The sequence below is a fragment of the Acinonyx jubatus genome, chromosome E1, assembly GCF_027475565.1.
Source record: "Acinonyx jubatus isolate Ajub_Pintada_27869175 chromosome E1, VMU_Ajub_asm_v1.0, whole genome shotgun sequence".
In the NCBI taxonomy this organism is placed as follows: Eukaryota; Metazoa; Chordata; class Mammalia; order Carnivora; family Felidae; genus Acinonyx; species Acinonyx jubatus.
This window is the reverse complement of record NC_069397.1, coordinates 42,456,657-42,481,182: the sequence shown is the minus strand read 5'-3', so window position 1 is coordinate 42,481,182 and position 24,526 is coordinate 42,456,657. Positions and strand designations below refer to the sequence as shown.

At 37.0% G+C, this 24,526-nt stretch overlaps 1 protein-coding gene across 9 annotated transcripts in view; it reads right to left on the bottom strand.

Annotated features, from left to right (window-relative positions):
* LOC106978664 (uncharacterized) overlaps window positions 1-23,777 on the bottom strand; it is a 139,021-nt gene extending 115,244 nt beyond the window's left edge. For 2 of the 9 annotated variants that reach the window (XM_053211954.1, XM_053211958.1), the window contains exons 1-10: window positions 23,622-23,775; window positions 23,200-23,241; window positions 12,907-13,011; window positions 9,719-9,772; window positions 8,408-8,512; window positions 7,838-7,891; window positions 6,598-6,702; window positions 3,657-3,710; window positions 1,404-1,508; window positions 802-855 (exon numbers count right to left, since the gene is read on the bottom strand). In XM_053211954.1, the coding sequence (XP_053067929.1) occupies window positions 802-855; window positions 1,404-1,508; window positions 3,657-3,710; window positions 6,598-6,702; window positions 7,838-7,891; window positions 8,408-8,512; window positions 9,719-9,772; window positions 12,907-13,011; window positions 23,200-23,241; window positions 23,622-23,697 (754 nt within the window). In that variant the 5' untranslated portion in view covers window positions 23,698-23,775. Of the gene's footprint in view, window positions 1-801; window positions 856-1,403; window positions 1,509-3,656; window positions 3,711-6,597; window positions 6,703-7,837; window positions 7,892-8,407; window positions 8,513-9,718; window positions 9,773-12,906; window positions 13,012-23,199; window positions 23,242-23,621 lie in introns of all 9 variants that reach the window. The other 7 variants (XM_053211960.1, XM_053211962.1, XM_053211959.1 and 4 more) reach the window with 6 other exon arrangements.
* Between the last annotated feature and the right edge of the window lie 749 nt (window positions 23,778-24,526).

Here is a 24,526-nt window from a genome sequence, read left to right as displayed (position 1 = left end):
TTTTGCTTTTAATTCCCTTTTGGCAAAATTTTTTCATCTTTTGTAATTTTCTGTTTCAAGTTCATTTTAAGAAAAGTTTTATAGGGAAAATTCTTCTGACCATGATATGAGGATGAATTTCTTGAATACTAGAGTTACTACAATGCTGGTGCAAACTTTAAAAAAATTTTCTTTTAATATTTATTTCTTTTGAGAGAGAGAGAGAGAAAACGCACATGCGTGTGAGTGGGGGAGGTGCGGAGAGAGACTGAGACAGAGAATCCAAAGCAGGCTCTGCACTCTCAGCACAGAGCGTGACATGGGGCTCAAACCCACAAACCATGAGATCATGACCTGAGCCAAAGTCACACACTCAACTGACAGAGCCACCCAGGTGCCTCACTTTTTGTTAAATTTTTGTGAGTTCCTGGGCCATGCAGGGAGTGCAAATATGAATTGGAACCAACATGAACATAGGTCCATAGTCATGAATTTTCAAAGAAGACATTTCTTCATGATCTTAGAATCCATGACTATACACATAAACTTCCTTTTACCTACTTGTGCTGATTAGACATTTTTCTAGTTTACCATTTCCTTAAGGGTGAAGTTATTCAAGAGCTCTACTTTTATGTGGATTTTTGCTTCCATCTTAAGGTAAAAGAATGGTACAGGAGGCCATTTCGTAAAATAAATACAGAAAAGATCTTTGGAAAAAACATGAATGTAGTTTTACACACACATACACACACAGTGGTCAAGGCTTCTCGTCTGCTTTTCAGATTCAGATTCATCTGCTTTTTTGCTAGAACTGTCACTCACCTTTAAGGGTTTTTACACCATCCATCAACCTATTTTGGTACACCTTTCCAACAGCTGTAAGAAAGAAAGAAATCAGACCACACCCATGAAAGATTAAGTTAGGCATTTAGGAAAGACAGACATCATAATTTACCCCCAGAAAAGGCCTAATTTAATTGTAAATAACCAAGAAAACAGTTAACAAGTAGAGAAAATTTTCAATATGGCCCCCTGGCTTCTGAGGGAGTTATTATGGGCACTCTACTATGCTGAAACACACACATCTTAATTCCCTATGCCTCCCTTTAATGTCCCCATTTTCCCTTTCTGGTATTTTCTCACTCTTTTTACTTTCCTGTATGTCCCTGTTTATTCTTGAGGATGCCTTCTGACTAGAATCAAAAGTTAGAATAGGCACTTCCTTGACTTAATACCAGGTTAGTGACTGAAGGGGCCAATGATTCTATAAACAAAGTGGCACCGCTGGGGTTACTTCTTAAACTGGAACTGCATAATTCCTTCTAAATCCTGTTTTTATCAAATGGAAATAATTCTAGAACTTCTCAAAAAATAAACACAAGTCTGAGTTCCTTAAAGGCTACATTGTTTTTTTAAATACTCACCATTGACTGGCAGACATTTCTTTAGTTTTGAGCACTCCTTATCTGTGAGCTCTACCCCCATTTTCTCCAGAATACTTTGAATATCACTGACATTAACTTCTCCTCCTTCAAAGAAAGAAATGTAAGTCGATGAAAAGTTTGACTATGACCTAAAATCTCCAAAATATGAAAAAAAGAAGTCATTTATCTATTCAGCAGATCATGCAACAGCTATAAACAAAGTAGCATGAGACCTTTGTGCCATCAGACATCATGGAAACAGAATTGTTCCCTTTACTCAAAAAATTCAATATCTATAATTATGGAGTAAAGCAATTTTTTTTTTTTTTAGTAAAGCAATTTAAGCAAGATATAAGTGGCTTGGGGGATTCCAAGTTATTTAAAATATCACAGATATTTAAAATTCAGTGCCTCTGTTATTACCTTAATTATGAGTGTTGTGTCTGGTTTTACTTCACTACTTAATATTTTAATTCAGCATAATGTGCATTTGCCTTTGAGAACATTTAATTCTATTACACAAGTGAAGTAAGTACATTAGTTCAAGTTTGTAGTTTACAAAACATGGGCTACATCTTTTAAGATGTTTTGCAGTACAGACAAGTAGTTTTTAAGTAAAGGGTATGTAAGTTAGATAGAAGGGAATGAAAGAACTGTGCAATATTTAATACTCATGAGGCATTACATGCACATGGAGAACATGTTCACTAAATATATGTTAGACTAAATGTATAAGAAGCGCTAAATATTTGTGATACTCTAACATTGCTTGAGGCACCAAATATTCAAGATGTGGTAAATATTTATGACACTTGTTCAAATGACTCTAATTTGGCAATCCATTGGTGACACCATTTTTAGGTCTTCTGTGTCCTCTGCTCAAGGAACACAAAACCTATGGCTCTTTGATGGCCTTAATGGCAAGCTACAACTATTAACAACAGGTACTTGTCCTTGTGTCTTTCTTTTTTTGTTTTTGTTTTTGTTTTTTTAAGTTTATTTACTTTGAGATAGAGTGGGGGAGAGGGGCAGAGAGATTGAGAGAGAGAGAGAGAGAGAGAGAGAGAGAGAATCCCATGTAGGCCCTGTGCTGTCAGTGCAGAGCCTGACATGGGGCTCGATCTCACGAACTGTGAGATCATGACCTGATACAAAGTCAAGAGTCAGATACTCAACTGACTGAGCCACCCAGGTGCCCCTAACCCTGAGTCTTTCTGAAAGAGTTTGTGTCACAGGCTAGAGCACTTTCCATCTGTGGTCCATCTGCTTGAATCTCAATTCTGGTCCTTATAACCACATCAGCAGCAGGAAAAACTAATGCTGCTGAACAGAGAGAGACACAAAACTTATTATGCACATCACACACCTTAGATTCAAGTAGTGTAGTCCTTCCATTCACTCTACCCTGAATTTGTTAATGTATTCCATGTTTCTGCCCCATTTTTGCTGTGTGTTTTTATTTTATTTTATTTTATTTTATTTTATTTTATTTTATTTTATTTTATTTTTGCTGTGTGTTTTTAAATGATTTAATACTGTGTGACTCAAACATTTTAACTGGGTCCATCAGCCTTTCTGTCCTGCGCACTCTGGGCTAGTACTTTGAGGCTACAATTGCAGAAAGTCTGTTTCCCTTGACACTCAGATTATGCATATCAAAGTACTGTTTGGAAGAAACCTCAGAGGATAAAGAATTTTTTATCAAGCATTGCACTTCAGTATATAGTGTAAATATCAAAAGTTAAAATTCCATACAATTTATCACGTATACAAGGACTACTTGGAGTACAAGAGGGTATTAAAAATAATTCGTTAAAATTAATCTCCCTCAGTGGTAAACCATAACAATCTAGGATGTAAGATCACTCTGAAGTTAAACTCTAGGCTAGGAGTCAGCCAACTTTTCTATAAAAGTTTATAAACAATAGAAAATATTCTAGGTTTTGTAGGACTTATGATCTCTGTCACAACTACTCAGCTCCACCTTTGTATGGTAAAAGCAGCCATAAATAATGCACAAACTAATGGGCTGGATGTGTTCCAATGAAATTGTTTACACAAACGGAAGCAGATTTGGCCCAAGGGTCAGAGTTTGCCAACCCGTAGTTTAGACAATTAAAGTAGAAACACTTCCCCAATAAAATGGTAAAATGGCAGAGTAAAAAGGTAGTGATGGGAGAGTTGGAACAGAGCATTAAAATATAACTTAATGTACGAATTAGGAGCTTAGAGTCACAGTAATTGGTCACTAACCTGTAACAGTGGCCACTGCATCCATCAATGTGCTGAGCTCAACCTTCCCATTAGCTACAAGGAAAGCCAAAATAAGGTAATAAGGCCAGAGAGCCATATATAAACAGACAAAAAATAGGGTAAATTGGGAAATAAGAGATCGAAGTTCATTAGCTCCACTGCTTTATCTGACTCAACTATAAGGATATAAACCCTGGATTTAAAGAATTAACTCCACATTAGTTGAGGGAGAGTCTTTATCTCTTGGACGAAATGGAGTCTTGAATGTACCTCTTGAATTTGAAGGCTGCTCTCCATCTTACTGGCAGGGTGAAAGGTCCCAGTGACTTATTTGGCTGTGTAGCAATTTATCAGCTTTGGTTCAGCCACATTTGTCAGAGGAGTCTTTGGGGACCACCTTTCTTGTCTTCTTACCTTTTCCCAATTTGTCTTTCTCTAGTTTCTGTGTCTATCACAACTATCTTGGGATTTTTGATCACACAAATTGGTGACCTGTTTCTTCTATTAACACTATATATACTTGTGTGTAAAGATAGGTATGTATTTCTCTTTAACCCTAAAAGACGGGTAGATATTTCAGAGAGTCTCCAAACTGAAAGGACTTGTGGTAACATAATAACTAGTTACAAAGGGGATTCAACAGTTCACTGAAAGCTAATGGGTTAATAAAAATTCTACATGATGAGTTGAATGTGTAGACTTGCTCTCCTATGTCCTAAGGCTTCATGAAGTCCTTGTGTAACACTAGGAATTATTTTTTTTTTAAAGGGTAACGAGTCATAAAAAAAAAGCAATAAACTTTAGAAGAATATTATGCCTTATTGGGAATAACTTGGAATTAGGATGGTTCTGAGGGGGGGGGTTCAAGAGAAGGCCAAGTTTGCACCCGTGTGCTAAGTATGAACAAGTATTCCCTTGTATACCACTGAAATTGGCCAGGATGTTGCTGGTTGTTTCAAAATGAGTATAATTTCTGCCAAACCTTCTTTGGAAAGCAGAAAACTGCATGAGTGATGATTAGGCAATTGTCTTTTTGCTTTGATAACATTTATACCAATGATTTGGAGCCCTTTGGTTATGTACTGCTCAAATGAAGTGTTAGAAGGCCAGCCTATATTTGACGTTCCTCTTGAAGACTTTCTGTCACTTTGAATTATTTGTATTTTTCACTGTTTTTCATTTGTTTAGTCTAATTATTCCATCATTCCATTCATTCTTCAATATTTATTGCCTCTAAATATAAAATGATGTACGTATGGTTTCTACTTACAAGAAAATCACAGTTCATAAACAAAGAAGAGTGATATAAAGACACTCCCTTTTTATACAATATGCTAAGTGTATAATAATATATGTGTGAATAGGATGAATTTTAAACTAAGAGGAAGAGTAAATAAAGTGAATTCCATGGATCAGGGAGCTCTGGGAAAGGTAAACTTTGAGATTAATTTTATGGGCAAGAATTGGCTGGTGAAATATGCCTAAGTATTTTTGTTCTAGGAGTTGGAGAGTATGTGGAAAAGGACAATTGGATAATCAAATCAGATGCCATGGTATAAGCATTAAATAACAAAGAAGATCTGTATATTAATTGAAGAAAATTTTATGAATTATCTACTAAATTTCAGGCACCATATGCGGCACTAAAGATTAAAATATATTTAATAATAAATTTAATATAATTTCTGAACAAGTCAGTTTCTGGGGTGAGACGGACAAGTAAACATACTGTAATAGAGTAGTTGGGTTGACATACAGCAAATGATAAAATCAGGAGATGCTCCCGCTAAAATTCATCCATTTATAGCTACTGCTTTGCAACAGGGTGGAGAGCCGACTATATAAGAATCTTGCCTATATCCAATACTATGGTTCAGACACCTCAGTGTTATAGGGCAATGTGGAAGCAGGAAATAATGTAAGATAAAGCTAAAAGGAAAGCAAGGGTCAGATCACAGATGTATGAAATAGTCAGCACTCCTAATTGGTAGGACTTGGTATTCAATGAGATGTGGCACTAAGAAAAAGTTGCAGTGAAAAATACCCATTCGGTTTTTTTTTAATATTTATTTATTTCTTGAGAGAGAGAGAGAAAGAGAAAACGAACAATTGGGGGAGGGGCAGAGAGAGAGACACACACAGAATCTGAAGCAGGCTGTAGGCTCTGAGCTGTCAGCACAGAGCCCAGCACGGGACTCGAACTCATGGACAGCGAGACCATGACCTAAACCAAAGTTGGAGGCTTAACCGACTGAGCCACCCAGGTGCCCTGAAAAATGTCAATTTTTAAATTTGTTTTACTAAGAACATGATGGTGCCACCAGCTGAGAAAGGGAATGTATAATTAGGAGATAGTTTGGGGTAGGTATTTTTAAATATAGTGAATTTAAGATCTGAGGCTTTGCTGAGCAAGAATGAATTTGGCAGATACAACCCAACAGGAATCTGGATGTGGTTTTACCCAACCCATATTTGGGGAGGAAGCTGGGCTGCAGAAAAACATCTAGAAGTTTTCAGCATATAATGACACTTGGAAATAGGAGTGTGGATAATACTGTCCACTGAGAATTGTAACACGGAATTGTAAAAGTTAAAGTGATTAATGGGCTTAGGACACAACTATTTGAGGGATACTAATAATACGGAAATTAGTCATATTTTTCTTCCTTCCTTTCTATTCGCCAGCCTATGAGATTCATTTTGCTCCTTGTAAATTCATTACTGGATCAGAAAGTAGTTATAATAGTTCTGTGTGTGATGCTTGGAATCCAAAAGAGAAGAGGTTAAAGATATGGGGCTTATAGAAATGAAGACAAGCCTAGTTTCTTCTCTAAGCTTTGCAAAAATGTCATTTTGATACTAGGTAAAACTAATTATGGACACACTCATGTACAAGTGCAGAAAGTCTCCTGTAAGATACAGTAGTATGTGAAACACGCACCGGTAAGTGGTAGATTTTCTGTCACATCTTCGTGTTCCTTTTGTGTGAGCTTGATTCCCAAGTTTTCCAGGACAGTGTCCAGGTTATTCACCTTAACTTTGCCTGCTTAGGAAACATACAGGAACGAAACATGAAAAAAATGAGTTTAAAATATTAGAAATATATTTGTGAATGCGAATTGTTATCTGAATATATATACTTTGTCATTATTACAATAAAAAACAAAAGAGAAAATGTACTTCTGTGATTATTACTTTTCTGTATGAACTCCCATTTAACATGTCTAAGAGCATTAAATAATCAACAGAAAAATCAGAATTAGTAATTCTTCCTTTAAACCTTGAATGGAAGCCTGTATTATAAACAGCTCATGAAGGGATAGGCTACGTGATTTGATTATAACCAATATTAGAGAGAATAGGAATGAGCTTTGATGATAGGACCTCACTAATTTATTAACTAACTAATATTAAAACAGAGTGAAGATCATAAGGTAACCTTAAAAACAAGCAGAATCTTAGCACTTTCTTAGATAAAATCAATCATTTTAAAGTGAACACCTCAGTGGAATTTGGTACATATTCACAATGTTGTACAAATATCACTTCCAGTTCCAAAACATTTTCATCATCCCCAAAGGAGAGCCCATACATATTAAGTAGTCACTCCCCACTTCCCTCTCCACCCAGCCCCCCGCAACCCTAACCTACTTTTTGTTTCTATGGATGTGCCTTCAATCTTCCTTCATAACAAGCTTTCCTTACACAACTCCCTAAAAATTCGGTAATTCTTTTCTTCATAATTTGCTGTGTATGATTAGGTTTTTGGGGTTGTGAGTATGGATTCCTAGCAAGATGGATTGAGACATTATAGCGTAAAGTATTACGATGACGAAAGTAACTAAGTAACTGGGGTGCCTAGGTGGCTCGGTCGGTTAAGCATCTGACTCTTGATTTCAGCTCGGGTCGTGATCTCAGCGACGGGGAGTTCAAGCCCTGCGTCCGGCTCTGCACTGTCAGTGCAGGGCCTGCTTGGGATTCCCCTTCTCTCTCTCTCTCTCTCTCTCTGCACTCCCCCACTTACCATCTTTCTCTCTCAAAGTAAATAAACAAACTTAAAATGAAAGAAAGTAACTAAGTGATCTATACATAGGAAGCTAGACAGGACTGTGTCTAAATGATAAATGTGAACCTTGAAGATTTCAGATGTCTCTGCCTTTCTTATCAGGCTTTTAACCTACCCTGAGTGGATTTCACCCCATCCAGCATTGCATTCTGAAATACGTTTCCAGCAGCTATAGGAAAAGGAACAATTCATGTCAGAAGGGAAATGGTATGAACATCCACTTACTTATAACTTCAGTAAAACAACTGTAACTGAGTGGGACATGTGTTCTGTCTCAGTATTAAATTTAAAAAGAAGTTATGGAAAAGAAAACTGTCTCAGTGTGACAAATATATGTATTTTCTGGCAAGTAGGAGACTGACAGCTGAGGGAAACACTATTATGTTGAAACAATCACACCTTTCCTTTTTCTGTTCACTTCCCCTTTTCTTTCTTTTCCTCGTCCCCTCCAGTTTCCTTCCTTTTCTTCCTGAGGATATAGGCTGATCAACTACCTGACACTCAGATGGCAAAGCTATGGCTGAAGGGTTTGGTAAACTGCAGACTAAATCCAAATGACATTGCCTTTTCCTAATCAATTTCAGGATTTTTCAGAAAGCCCTCGACAGGTAAAAATTTTAAATTGTTCACACGGGCCACAAAACCAAGTTCCCTAGAAAGTCTTTGGGGCTTCTGTATAGCTCACCATCAATTGGCAGAGTTTCCTGCAGCTTTTTAAGCTCCTCAGCTGTGAGCTCGATCCCCATGCTTCCCAGAACTTTCTCCAGATCACTGACATGAACCTTTTTTCCTTTGAGAATACAAGAACATTAATGTCTGAGAATAATCATTCCATGAAATGGTGAAAAATTCATTCTCATTGTAATGCATCCCCCCCATTTGAGGAAATGGAAGGGGAAAATGAAACACGTCCACACAGAATTATGGGGAAGTCACATAATAGAACATAACCCCTTAGTGTTTAGAAAAGGAAGGTCTTTTATTTCTGGGAACAAGTCTGCCCTGCTGAGAACAAATTTGTTTTATAATTGGCCAGCAAATTAAGATACTAGATGGAAAACGTATAAATTCAGCTATCATTTATTGTATTTATTCTTGTCTCTGAATAATGTGACTTTTTTCTTCATAATGACAATAATTTGATCCTGTCAGAGCTTTACAATGTAACTGGAATAAGTGTACAACGCACAATATAATGATTCCACAACTCTAGACGTTAATCGGTGCTCATGATAACAAATGAACTCGTAATCCCATCAATTTATTTCACTCATCCCCTCACCCACCTCCCTTCTGGCAACAATGTGGTCTCTATAGTTAAGAGTCTAGTTTTTTTTTGGTTTGTGTTTCTGTTTGTTTGTTTAATTTTTTTTAATGTTTATTCATTTGTGAGAGAGAGAGAGAGAGAAATACAGAGCGTGAGTGGGGGAGGGGCAGAGAAAGAGAGGGAGACACAGAAGCTGAAGCAGCTCCAGGCTCAGAGCTGTCAGCACAGAGCCCAATGAGGGGCTCAAACTCATGAACCATGAGATCGTGACCTGAGTCGAAGTCGGATGCTTAATTGACTGAGCCACCCGGGCACCCCATTCCTTTGTTTCTGAAATTCCACATGAGTGAAATCAAACGGTATTTGTCTTTTTCTGGCTGATTTATTTCACTTAACATTGTATCCTCTAGATCTACTTAAAAGTAATTTCTTATTGAAAGATTGAGCGACATTGGCAAAAACAGCTGAGCAGTGAGTGGGTTGCTTCATGAAACTATCCTTCCACCAAAACACAATGAGTGAGAAAGAACTATCAGAATCAACTTCCTTAGAACTCTGGAAAATAGTCAAAGTTTGGTACCTCAACCAAGTGAAAGCAGAATTGAGAAAAAGGTGACTTATAGTAAGAGAGCTTTGTGGCATTTTGACCCCCTTCCCCAAACTGTTTTTGATCATCCATCCCTGTGAGCAAAATATTTTCCAGGACAAAAGTGACAGTCTCTTATTTACCTGTAAAAGGTTTCATTCCATCCATATGCGTTCTCATTTCAACCTTCCCATGAACTGTAAGAAAATGTAAATCAAATACATAGTGGCGTTCACTGAGAAATGCAAAACAGGAAGCACAATGGCATTCATTGGCTACTTTGTATCCCCCAACCTACCCCAAGGAGCACAAAAGGACATGGAAAATAATCACTCTGCTTGTTATAAAGGTGCCTGTTTTAACAACTGCTTTCATCCATTGTCATATGGCAAAAACGCTAAAGGTGTGAGATTCAAAAGTCACCTCTTTTCATCAGACTTTATTTTTAGCTTTACACTTTGGAAAACCAAAGATGATTTGGGCCACGCCAGGGAAAACAAAATTTAAAACTGGGATCTTATTCACCACTGTTTTAACGGGACTTTTGAAATGATCTCTTTCTTTACTGAGATTCTAATTACTATTTCCTTTCATGTTCACTGACCCAGGCAGACCAGTTTACTCTTGATTTGCATGACGTACGATTTGCTTGAGGGCAATGTTCATTTTGAGCTTAACTTCCCAACTCTAATGATTTGCATAGTTTTCATAGTAGACATAGTTGACAAATTGAATTTCATACAAATTAATATTTAAAAAGACATTAATATGTTAAAGAACAGAAATATCTCACGAATAGATGATTTTTGAGATCTATATTTTGCCAAGAAAGAAAAACGACCTAAAAAACTGTCACTGTTGGTAAGTTACTTGAAAAATTCCTGATTTTAGATTGTAAGTAATAAATTACAGTATACAGTATCTAAAAACCCCTATACCATGGAAAATTTACAAATGAAGGTCCTGGATAACTCAAAAATATTTACTGAAGTATTAGAAGTACGCAGTGACTCTTAGCAGAAGCTGTGTGACACTTACAAGTACACAATAACAAGTATTAGAACAGTGAGCAGGATAAATATACATTTATTCATTGGTTGCTAAATCTAGGCTAAACGAGAATCTTCCTTGTTTTTCTTCTGGATCTTTTGAGGCAGAACATTCCAAAAGCTATTTCTGTAGTAAAACCAATTAGTGAGGTCAGGAAAGCATGAAGATATGTGTCAGTTTTACGGGGCCACTGGAAATTCTCAGAAACAAAGATGATAACACCTATTTGGTGTAAAATTCGCTATTTAACTTGGGTCCCATTTCAACTGAATCTTGCCCTCTCCAGTAAATTCATATCTCCGTCCTGACAGACACAGTATGAGAAAAGCTTTGCCCTAAATGGGGTCTTTCTGTCCCAAATGATATAATTGGGGCTCTATGCTTGAGCCTTAATCTTTCACAAAACTTCTTTTTAAGCTCAATACTGATGGTAACTCTTCAGATCACCAATAAGCAATAACTTAAAAATTTTAACTCTAGGGGTGCCTGGGTGGCTCGGTCGGTTAAGCATCCGACTTCAGTTCAGGTCGTAATCTCACGGTTCATGAGTTCAAGCCTGCATCAAGCTTGCTGCTGTCAGCACAGAGCCCACTTTGGATCCTCTGTCCACCCCCCTCTTTGTCCCAGCCCCCGCTTACGCTCTCTTTGTGTCTTTCAAAATAAATAAATTAACTTAAAAAAAATTCTAACTCTGATTTAAAGAAAAAAGGATTAATCATTCCACAGGTCCATTTTATTTCATGTGTACTTTTTAATCTCACAATGATTTTCATGATGTTGGTTGATCTGAAATTATTATTTTAAAATAAGGAACAGAAATCATTGGCAATACCAGAGGACAGTTTCAAATAATTGCTATATTTCCACCCATAATTCTGCTTTTTTTAGCAATATGAAAAAAAATTCCACCATAATCTCAAATAGACAAAAAATAGTTTTCTATTATGAAAGCTGATTGTTCCATATCTAGTCTCATTCACGGATACACCATTGCAAGCAAAGAAAACAAGACAGTGAAGACCACTTGCATGGTCCTTCTAGTACACTACCAGAGGTAAAAATTAGAGAATAAATTAAATGAATTAACAAAAATATCTTTAAGGGTACACTGCTTATCTTACACAATGACGTGAATAAATGCACCTTAATAAGATGAGCAAGTATTGATTCATCTAAGGTTATAGGATAGTTAAGGCATGTTCCAGACAGATACTTCTTAGCCCTACTATAACGGTTCTCAGGCTGATAATTAACATTTGCTTATTTAGCTTGAGAATTCTTTTAGCCCCAATTCAGAATGTACTAAACTTGAGACTTTGTCTCTAGCCCATCAAGGGAGATTAGAGCTTTGGGAACAGTCAGTCCTTGGACCATGGAATCCAGCTCAGAATGATGGGATGTAAGCAGAGGCATAGGTGGGGCCGCTGAGCATTCAGACATTCCACACATTCAGGCCTGAGTGGTTACTGTTCCTTTTCCCCTCAAGGGTATCTGGAAAACTTGGTCCTATTCTTTTGGTGCAGGAAATAGGTCCTACACTTCATATTCCTCCTTTATCATGCTTTTTTTTCTTTTAAGAGAGAGAGAGTGAGCGCGCGTGTGCACGAGAGAGACAGAGAGAGAGAGAGAAAGAGAGACAGAGAGAGAGAGACAGTCCAAAGCAGGCCACACTCTGCACAGAGTTGGATGCAGGGCTCGATCCCACATCCCTGGGACCATGACCTGGGCCGAAATCAAGAGTTGGACGCTCAACAGACTGAATCACCCAAACGCCCCTATTCTGCCTTTCTACGTGTCCTTGAAAATGGTGAGGCGAAGACAGAAATGCTATTTTAATAACCTCCCACTTAGGGGTACCTGGCTGGCTCAGGTGGTAAAGCATGCAACTCTTGATCTCAGGTTGTGAACTGAGCTCTACACTGGGCCTAGAGCTTACTTAAAAGAAATTAAAAATAATTTCCCACTTCGGGCTCTGCTCTCTTTTCTCTATAATTTTTAAAAATTTTTTCTGTGTTAAAGTTTCTTCTATTTAATGCACCCCACTCCCTTCCCTCCACAGCAGTGTCTCTCTCTAATTTTGTTCAGTTCTAATAGTGGCCTTGGCCTTGGCCATACTGCAAGTGGAAATGAAGTTACTGAAAATGTCAAGGGGCAAAACATGTTTACTTCCAGTCGGAGTCATCTTTCATGTTTTCCGTCTTCTTAATGCCAAAGTAGAGTTTTCAGAGATTCTTTTATAGAAGCTCAGATTAACCGATTCAAACATATCTTAAATACTCACCATCGGCTGGTAGATCACGTGTCAGATCATTAATTTCCTCTTCTGAAAGGTTCATCCCCATAGTTTGCAAAGGAGAATCCATTTTATCGACATCAATAATCTCTCCTTGTGAAAAAGTAAAGAATACGGGGAAAACTCACTGATTCCAAAATGTGACCACTCGCATTACTCATAGTGCATTAATGATTATCAGTCTCATGAGGAAAACAAGATTTAATATAGTCTATTCACATATATCAAGGGGGTCAATAAGGATGTTAGAATTCGAATAGAAATCTTCCAGGTGAATGAGCAATTTTCAAATCTTTCACAGCAAATGGTAAAATCAAACTGTGGCTGACAATGAGGGTTTTTGTTTTTTTTTTTTCCTGAACTCCCAGATTAGATGCCTCAACTCCTGACAAAAATCGATCATCAAGTTCTGTTTCCATTTATGTGGAGGACGATGTTATTCAGACCAATCTTCCTCGGGAAACTGAAATCTTGGATAAAATGTAAAAAGCATCTCCTCAAAAGTACTAAAGAGCTGATAAGAGAGTACGTTACTAGTGCAAAGTCTCATCAAAAGTAGGAACCTAGGGAGGTAAGCAGAGCCCTGGTACTGTTTCTGTTCTAATGATACTTGCTCCATCTGGATTTGAACTGTCATGTTGATGACCTCATGGAGTGTGGGTGATTCTGTCCAAGTGCCCAGCAGAAGCAAAGGCAAGTATTTCTTAGGAACATGCTTCCATCCTTACCCTCAAAGGTTTCTTTCTATAATTTTCCAAGGAAAATAGCTCACACTCAAAAGAATCAAACACAGAGCGAAACAAGCTACTTGAGATAGAGAATAAGCAGAAATAACAGGCAGCAGCAACATGCTCATAAAAACTTTAGATTTAGAAGTTATCAGGCACAAATTACAAAACTATTGTGCTTCCTATGTGTAAAGCAATGGAAAACAAGCTAAAAGTATCTGCATCTGCAGGAGATAGGAAACAATACAAAATGACCCAGGATAGCCGAAAAAGAGAAAAAAATGCTTAGAAATGAAAAGAAGGGGGCAAGAGGAGGAAGGAGGGAGGAAGGAAACAAGACAGCTAGCTGTATGGGAACATGAAGGGGACCTTGAACCACATGGAACTCATCCTCTACCCACTAGTGAATCTAGGGCTGCGGGAAAGTCCTTTGGGACAATCCTTGGTTTAGTGCCAAGTAGCGGTGGTGTGTCTTTCCCGAGCTTCCTAGTGGGCAGCTCACGGTGTCTATGGGCCACTCTTACTGGTGCACACCGTGCATATGGCATTGTCTGCACCCACGGAGGCCGGAGCTACAGCCAAGTGGGTACATGACCACGTGGTTAAATCTTGACTCACAATAACGCGGATCTGTATTGAATGTGGAAGATTTCGATGTTAAAGTTGAAAGGGTAGTCAGTATTTCTATACCACAGAAAACAAGAAATAAGGGTGCATGATATGCTTTCATATTTCTTCATTATGTTGGGATTTAAACTTGGCACAACAGTAAACACGTACATGTGATAAGTCCTCTCATAATATAAGTGGTTTTCAAACCCTAAGAAATCAATCTTCTCACCAGGAAATATGTTACACAGCAAATGGAAAATGAAAGAAAAAAAAAACAAGACAAATACACTCCTACCAGAAGTCACACAAAAAAGATGTTTCTATAAAGAACAGCCAGAACTGGGCGGGGTGGACAAGGGAGTGTGTGTGTGCGTGTGTGTGTGTGCGTACAAGGGCTGAGGAGTGAGGGGTTAGGTCTACTCATATCAAAAGACTATAAAGCTGTTATACTCAACACAATTTAGAGCATGAATAAGCAGACCAATAGAACAGAATGGAAATTCTCAAAATAGACAAGTGCACATAGAAATCAAGTATGTAGTTAGGATGGCATCTCAAATTCAAGGATGTGGTGACAGACTTTTAAATAAATGATTTGGGACACCTGTAGAGCCGTTTTCAAAAAGATAAACTAGATTTGTATTTCCCGATGGAATGCAATGTGAAATAAACAGTATTACTTATGAAGTATTCTTGTCAAAAAATGTTGAAGATGAAAATAATTAAGCCATCAGAGCTGACTCCTGGTTTATGAGGAATACGGACAACAGAGAAACGAGAGATGAGAAAACAGACAAAAACGGGTAAATTTAGTAGATGGGAAATTTTTCTTTTTTTAGTATACAGAAATGCTACAAGACGATCGGCAACCCAGTTTCTAAAAAAAAATCAGTGCCTGAAAAGAAAAGACAAAGAAGGTAGAGGAATAGCTGTAGAGTACGTGAGATTTAAGCGTCATAATAGATGCAGTGTGTAAAGCTTGTTGGGTTCTTTATTTGAATAAGCTCACTGTAAAAAATATTTTAAAGAAGGGAAATTTAAAAATAAACTGTATAATGGTATTGCAGTCATGTAAAAAAATCCATACTTTTAAAAAAAAAATTTTTTTTAACGTTTATTTATTTTTGGGACAGAGAGAGACAGAGCATGAACGGGGGAGGGGCAGAGAGAGGGGGAGACACAGAATCGGAAACAGGCTCCAGGTTCTGAGCCATCAGCCCAGAGCCTGACACGGGGCTCGAACTCACGGACCGTGAGATCGTGACCTGAGCTGAAGTCGGACGCTTAACCGACTGCGCCACCCAGGCGCCCAAAAAATCCATACTTTGAAGAAGATGTATACTGAAGTATATAAGGACTAAATGAAAATTTGCTTTGAAATAAATAAGAGGGGCGCCTGGGTGGCTCAGTCGGTTGAGCATTGGACTTCGGCTCAGGTCAGGATCTCGCGGTTTGTGAATTCGAGCCCCGCGTCAGGCTCTGTGCTGACAGCTCAGAGCCTGGAGCCTACTTTGGATTCTGTGTCTCCTTCTCTCTGCTTCTTCCCCGTTCATGCTCTGTCTCTGTCTGTCTCTCAAAAATGAATTAAATAAATAAATAAGAAGCAAGTGAGATGAATCTTCATAACTGTTGAATCTAGGTTCATTCTATTATTCTTTATTCCTTATCATTCATTATATTATTCTTCCTACTTTGTATATATTTGGAAATGCTCATTATAGCCAAAAGGCAGAAAGAACCCAGATGCCCATCAAAGGATGAGTGAATAAACACAACATATACACATACAACAGAATGTGTTATTAGGCAACATAAAGGAATGAAATTGTATACGCATGTTCACAGAACATATTCACCATCACTAAAATGTGGAAGCAACTCGAGTATCCACTGATGGATGAATGAATATACATACATATAGTAGAATATTATTCAGTCTTAAGAAGGAAGGAAATTTTGACATATGTTACAACCTGGATGAAACATGAGGACATTAGGGTAAGTAACATAAACTAGTCACGGAAATAGACACTGCATGATTCCACTTATATAAGGTATTTAGATTAGTCAAAACCATACAGACAGAAAGTAGAAGGGTGGCTGTCAGGGGCTCGTGGGAGGGGAGAATGGGAAGTGTTTTTGTTTTTGTTTTTGTTTTTAACGGTTATTTACTTTTGAGACAGAGAGAGACAAAGCATGAACGGGGGAGGGGCAGAGAGAGAGGGAGACACAGAATCTGAAACAGGCTCCAGGCTCTGAGCTGTCAGCACAGAGCCCGACGCGGGGCTCGAACTCACGGACCGTGAGATCATGACCTGAGCCGAAGTCGGACGCCTAACTGACCAAGCCACCCAGGCGCCCCTAATGGATACAGAGTTTTAATTTTACAAAATGCAAAGAATTCTGGAGACGGATGGTGGTAGTCATTGCACAAAAAATGTGAAGGTGCTTAATAACACTGAACTGGACACTTAAAAATGGTTAAGGTAGTAAAAGCTTTATGTTATGTGCATCTTACCACCATAAATAAATTGGAAAAAAGGAAGAATGGAATATTGATACATGCTACAATATAGATGAACCTGAAACCATCATACTAAGTGAAAGAAGCTAATCATAAAGACTACATACTATCCCGCTTATATGAAATGTCCAGAATAGGTAAATCTATAGGGACAGAAAATAGATTAGTAAATTGCCTAGGGCTCGTAGGGTGGTGGGGAGAGAATAAAAGGGTGATAGCTAAAGGATATAGGGTTTCGTTTTGGGGTGTTCTGGGTATTCACAGAGTCCTTTGATAAAGCTACTAACTATAATGAAATTGTAATTAGTCCCAATAAAGTAAATGATAACCCAAAAAGGGACATTCGGTGCCTCAGACTAGAAGGACATGGGGGTAGAATGGGGAGACGACAAAGAAGAAATTGGAAGAAAATAAGAGAAGTTTCGGTCTCTGTCTCTGCATTGTCTATGAAACCATCTTTCTACCATGTCATTGAGACTTGAACAGACTGCAACAGATTACAAGGTTCCTTCAGCAGAGCACCTGGGTGGCTCAGTTGGTTAAGTGTCTGACTCTTGATCTCAGCTCAGGTCATGATCTCATGGTTCGTGGAATTCAGTCCTGCGTTGGGCTCTGTGCTGACAATGCAGAGCCTGCTTGGGATTCTCTCTCTCTCTCCTCGCTCTCTGACCCTCCCCCACTCTCTCTGTCTCTCAAAAATAAACTTTAAAAAGAAAGAAAAGTCCTATAAAACTTACAACACACAATATTTGAGTGAGAAAATTGATCTGAAGATATAAATCTGAATATTTTGAGGATATAGGGATGATGGGGGAAAGGAAGTTTTTTCAGAGAGTGTTAAATGAAATAATGAACTACAAAGAGAACTTCATTCTGCTCCCTGGAGTTTATAAAAATGAAGAAATAGGACTTTTACATTAGGAATTAATCTCTCCTTAAGATCTGCAAATATCTTCTGAGTGCTTTGGAAATTCTGGTATGCGTGTTCACAAGCGCTAACTCCCTTCAAAGACACAGTTATTTCTAAAATCCTCACCATTAAGTAGCAGGTTTTCTGTCAGCTTTTTCTGTTCCTTTTCTGGGAGCTTAATCCTCATTTCCCCCAGAATGCTGTCCAAATTACCCACATTACCCTTCCCACCTTAGGAAAGCAATAGGGATGGGAAATAAGAAAAATGGAATGTTTCTACAATATTAAAAATGCATTCGTTTCTGTGTATTATTAACTTAATTAGCCCGTGCTAATGATATGAAAAAAGAGAGAAAGTGTAATTTATGTCTTCATAGTATCATTTAACATTTTAAATAGGAGTACCAAGACTCATTTGACTTTTCTAATTATCTGGAAAAATTTAATAGGATGGGTAAAACTAGAACCTGTCGCCTTTCACCTTATCTTGGGACAACTTGAGACAGCAAAAGGTGCCTAAGGTATATTTTAGCACCTTAGGGCTATTAGACCACAGATCTCATTGCTACAGACAAGAACACGAGCCATTCTCATTTTCCTGAACTCCCAGGTCACTTCCACTGAACAATTGCCAGTACTTCACTTCAATGTCTGCGGTATAGACCTAGATTTGATTTTCCAATTTAAGATTCTTTTTCATCTTACTTCCATGCTCCCTATCCCTCTGACTCTTCTCTGGCCTTTTGTGGCCTGTGGAAACCTCAGCATTACTTATGATTCACAGTGAAAGAAGTTGTTGATATAATAAACTTAATATAAGTTTTTAGGATAGCATTCATTTCTATTTAGAGATGTGTTCTGTGAGTTTTTAAAATGTCTTCTTAGTGCCAAATTAGTGGCTTTCGAGAGTCTTTCCATCACTTCATAAGCCCAAGATTTCCCAAGTGGTTCAATGCTATATTAAATGCTCAGCATTAATTTGTAGATTCTGTCTCATATTTTTAGGTTCCTTTTCTGTAAGATTCAACCTCATGTTTTCCAGAACAGTGATTGTTGTTATATCAACATGATTGTTGATATCAATCATCCTCACCCCTAGGAAACTGAAAGAAATAACACCAAAATGTAGTCACTCTTAAATGTGACCAAAACTATTAATTCGTGGATAATATATAGTTACAAGTTCTAGCACAAAAAACATAGCTAACTACATTGTTCAAATATTTAAAATATGTTCAATAATAGAGTTAGAATAAAATATCTTCCTTTGGTCAGTCCATAGAGCAGAAAGCTTTACAGGTAATCGGTGAGCTACTCAGTGAAATACACTAGTGGGGATAACAAATTTCATCCTTCCATCCAATAAGCATGATTTTTTTGTTGATGATACCCAGAGAAAAATTTCTTTTTCTGAGTAAATTTCTTTAACCATTACTAATTTTTTTGTTTATTAATCACTTTTCAGACTAGACTTCTTTTCTTCTTTGCCACAAATTGTAAACTTTTCAATAAATTATGGAACTCTATCCCCCAGGATAGAACATACATTGTCTGCAAAAGTATGGGCGGATTAAAAGAAGCATAAATATGCTATCAAAATATCTGAAAAGTGGCAAGTATCAAAATTTAACATCTTATGTATATTTTCATCTTTAAAGGCCTTCATTGCACAGCAAAGGAAACCATCAACAAAACAAAAAGGCAACTACTGCATGGGAGAAGATGTTTGCAAATGATATATCCAGTAAGGGGTTAAAATCCAAAATATGCAAAGAACTCATACGACTGAACACCGAAAAATGACAAATAATCCAATTTAAAAATGGGCAGAGCACATGAATAGACTTTTCCAAAGAAGACATGTAGATGGCCCACAGACACATGAAAAGATGCTCAGCATCACTAATCATCAGGAAAATGCAAATCAAAACCCAATGAGATATCACTTCACACCAATCAGAATGGGTAGTATCAAAAAGATAAATAATAAGTCCTGGTGAAGGTGAGGAGAAAAGGGAGCCCTTGTGCACTATTGGTGGGAATGTAAATTGGTGCAGCCACTCTGGAAAATAGTAGGGAGGTTCCTCCAAAAAACTAAAAATAGAAGTACCATATGGTCTAGTAATTCCACTTCTGGGTATTTACAAGAAAAAAATGGAAACGCTAATTTGGCAAGATACTATGCCGTTTTGTTTGCTGCAGCATTACTTACAATAGCCAAGATGGGGAAGCAACCTAGGTGTCCATTAACAGATGAATGGATAAAGAAGATGTGGTACACATACACATAATGGAATACTACTCGGCCGTAAAAAAGAATGAAATCTTGCCATTAATGACAACATGGATGGACCTGGAGGCTATTATGATAAATGACGTAAGTGAGACAGAGAAATACAAATATCATATGATTTTGCTTACTTGTGGAATCTAAAAAGTATAACAAACAAACAACAGACTCATAAATAGAGAGAACAGGTGGTTGCCAAAGTAGAGGTGGGTGGGGGATTAGGTGAAATAGAAGATTAAGAGGTGCAAACTTCTAGTTATAAAGAAAATAAGTCAGAGGGATGAAAAGTATAGCATAGGGAACAGAGTCGATAATGTAATAACTATGACAACAGAAGGCAACTACACTTACCATGGTGTTTCATAATGTGTGTAATTGTTGAATCGCTATGTTGTACACACGAAACTAATGTTATATGTCAGTTATCCTTTGATTTAGAATAAATTAATGAAAAAGGCCTCTGTGCCAACCATCAGCCTATCCTGATAGATGTATCAGCTTTAAGAAGCATACAAATCAAAATCTCACCAAAATTCGTTGTTAAGCAACAGAGAAGCCATCATTTCACAAAGTCAGACTTTACCTTTCCATACAGTACAAATATACTCTCAATAATTTTTAAAAATATATGAAATGGAGAAAATAAGGCCACTCTTCATTCACTGGCACCTAAGGCACTTATTGCTGGCCCTCTAACAGGCAGAACCCCTCCCATCCATTTATTCTTTGTAATTTCTCATTTATTTCCATTTCATACTTTTCAATGCCTTCCTTTTCCTCTTCTCATTTTAAAATTTCAGAATCACAGTGTATTCAAGAATAATAGCCAGGATTTCTCAACCATGGTCGCAGGATTTCTGACTAAAGCCACCTCATTCCCAACTAAGAACGAGTTGACACGGTTGGTATTTCTTCGTAAGAGAAAACAGTCATTACCTTGTAAAAGATTTTTTTGGACAATCTTTTTCACTTAGGTATGAAATAGAATTGTTAGAGAAATTCTCACCATCGACTGGCAGATTGTTCACCAACTCTCCCTGTTTCTTATCTTTGAGTCCTATCCCCATGTTTCCTGGAACTTTTTTCATGTCATTGACCTCAACCTCTCCTTCAAAGCAAAAGAAGGGAGACTTCTGGTATTATTGTGAATGATGTCGTGATTCCACACAATTAAAAAAAAAAATTGCCTTTGTAGCATTACAGCTAACTGCTGAATGAAAAGAGACCCAGCCTAAAAAATAGGCCTTTGGGCCTACAGAGGTTTCTTGTTATTTCTAGTATAATCTCTGAATGATAGGCAGGGCAACAGAGCATGCGATTATGAGTATAAACTTCGCAGTACATTAGAATGATACAGATTGCTGATCTAAATAGTTTTCTCAGCACTTTTATTGCTTTGAGATCGCCTCTAACTTTACCAAAACTTTCCTTCACTTTTGACTGTGTTAAACTGGAATTTAGCTTTCCGCCATAAAAGAAGGTATGCTAATTATTGGCAGAGATTTCAGATAATGACTTGGGAAACAACAAAGAGCACTGAAGTTTTATTGCTAAAAGTTCTGATAATCTATTATCTAACTGTAGGCATTTATACATAAACATTTTTATAAGATGTGTAAGACAGATTTTAAAAGTCCATGCAATCATGATGTGGAAAGAGCATTGTACTGTAATTTAGTGGAAAGAATTTGGTTCTTAGATTTCTAGTAGCATCTTACTCTTAGTTGTTATTCTATTACCTGTTTTGGCTTTTATTCCATCCATTCCATCCATTAAGATACCAACATCAAAGTTCCCATTAGCTGTTAAAAAAAAAAAAAAGACTTAGTTGGGATCCAGAAAATGATAGAGCTTTAGAATGAAAACAGAAAGTACCCATACTGTAAAAAAGCTTAAGGCAGAGTCCAGTATTTCCGCTATTTTATTTGAGTCCATTTTTAATTTTTAATTTCAGGCTTTCTGGGGTTCAATTTGTATTTGCAAAATGGACTCGGAGTCTAGGAAAAACATTTTATGATGCCACACTAGTTCATAAACTCTACAGGACAGTTCATGCTCTCTGTGTTCATCTTTGTTCTGGCAGGGACAAGACTCATGCAGGTACCAAGAGTAAAAGAAGTAAAGGCCATAATTCTCATCTCTTGTCTTTTACTAACATACTTTCTCCTCTTCTTTCTTAATCACTGCGTCCATTTCAGTATGGCTGCTGACTAATTATTACTCTACCACTGCAGTAATTGCTATTAGTTCTTTATGACTCCAAATAATTATTATTTTTTCTTATTCTTTTCTGCTCTTTTCAGTTTATCTCTTGATTCATCTTTCCATACTCATGAATTATTCATTTATTAATTCATACATAAAGGGAGACAGATATAAAGCCTCACTCCAAGGAACCACCAAACAGACCAAATAATGACAGTTCTTAGGCAATAAGGCTTTGAAAGAGCTCCAGTTCCCCTCTGCTCCCTCCAGTGGTTTCCAGGCTACTAGCTTTCACTGCAAATAGAAAATGTTATTTTTCAAGGCTATTACGGAGCTGTAAGACAGAGGATGGGAATAGGGCAAATTAAAATATCACAAAGCTCACTATTCTTACTGAGATTCAGTCTTTTTTCTCTTAAATCCTCCCAGATTGCAGCAAACCTTTGGTTAATTTCCAGTTCTGAAAATGTTAATTTTGACCATTTTTGCCAGTTTGCTCATTGCTCTTATGGAGGAGAGAGTTTTTCGGTGGTTCCTATTCTGCCTTTTATCTGACATCCCCAAGTGAGTTTCTGAAGCTAAAAATAACCTCTGGCAATTGTTGATAGTCCCACTTAATTATTTTTTCCAGATGTCCCAGGGAAACTTAAAAGCATAAAGAAAATAAGCAAATAAAAAAACTAACTACATGTTTTTCATTGGTACACAGTAGTACTTGAAAATTAAGGAATGATTTAATAAAAATATCTTTTGGGGAAAAAAAACTCACCCTATCAGAAGGGTATAAAACCCACGGCAAAGACATAACTAAATAGTATATGAATCATGTGAAAAAAAATATTTTTTCAGGTAAGAGGCAGTATTCAGTAAAATGTTTCTAGGTGATATTGCTTGACCTCAGTGGAGTGTGCTCAGCTAAATCTATTCTTTTTTGGTTTATTTAAAGTGGGGATTACTTTGTGATACATCACACTTCAATCCTAATATTTTATTTAATACATACAATACTGACCCTGAATCGTGAAGTCTGGTCCAAGGATATGATGATCCATGCCTATATAGAAGTAGCAAAAATGTCATTCATATTGGCTGAAACCAAAGCCCTTGTTCCTGTGAAAACTACTAACCTGACTGAGGCCCCAGCAACATTCTCAGCCTCTACTAGAATACTAAGAATTGTGATACACTAGACATTAAGTTCCTTGGGTCAAGGACTATGTCTGCATTTCGTGGTCATTGTATTTCTGGCACTGAGCAGAATACATGCTATATAGTGCTCAGTAAATATTTGTTAAATAAACGAATAAGTATCAACTTCAGATTAATATATTGAGAGAAAAAATAATTCTTACTTCAGCTACATAAGTCCTATAAAAAATGTCAGCTGCAAAACCCAAATTTTCATGAAGGCATAATGATATCTAAATCACTCACCATCAACTGGTACATCTGAAGCATGTGAAGCAACTGGTACATCATTAAGTTCCTCAGCTGTAAGTTTGATTGCCATGTTTTCAAGAATAGAGTCAAGGTCATGGTCATCATCTTGCAACCCAACAAAAGAGAAAGATATGAGGATATTAAAATAAAAATCAAAATATAATATAAATTCCTAATGTATGGTGGTACCAATTTCATCATAAAAAAAGAGGCTAAGGACATTTAAATTTTTAAAGAGAAATACTAATGGACTAAAATTATCTATTCATTTATACCCAAAATATCCCACACTGAAGATAAGCTTACATAACACAATACATCAGAATAAGGCTGAGACACCACTCAGGTTAATTTTAGCAGCAAAAACTGCAAATATAATAGTTACTTTTTATATAAACGTTTATACAAGGAGATTCAGTTTGGTCACTGTATTTCAAGATATACTATCTTAAATTTTTATAGCTGGGCCTAAATTTTATTATTTCCACATCAAAAATCTAGGTAAACCTAAATATTTAGAACACCTTTTAAAAACGAGACAGAAAATTATTTAATCAGTAGGAACATATGTGTGTATTAAAACTAATCGTGGAAATATATATGAGAATGGCAGGGGGCAATATTTAATAAGAAAAAAAGCAAAACACATGAGTCTCAATCTGACATCTTTATTTGAATCTCACTCACCTTTTACATCTGCACAATGCAGCAAACTAGTCTTATCTATTTTTCTACTAGCTGTAGCTGCAAGAAACACATAATTTAGGTCATAGAGAAAATATCTAGACATGCTAAAACAATATCAAATATCCAAGTTCAGAAATATACAGCATAAAATAATTTGCTCCTAAAATTTACCTAGTATCTTCTAGAAATAATAAAACAAAAAATGTAAACGA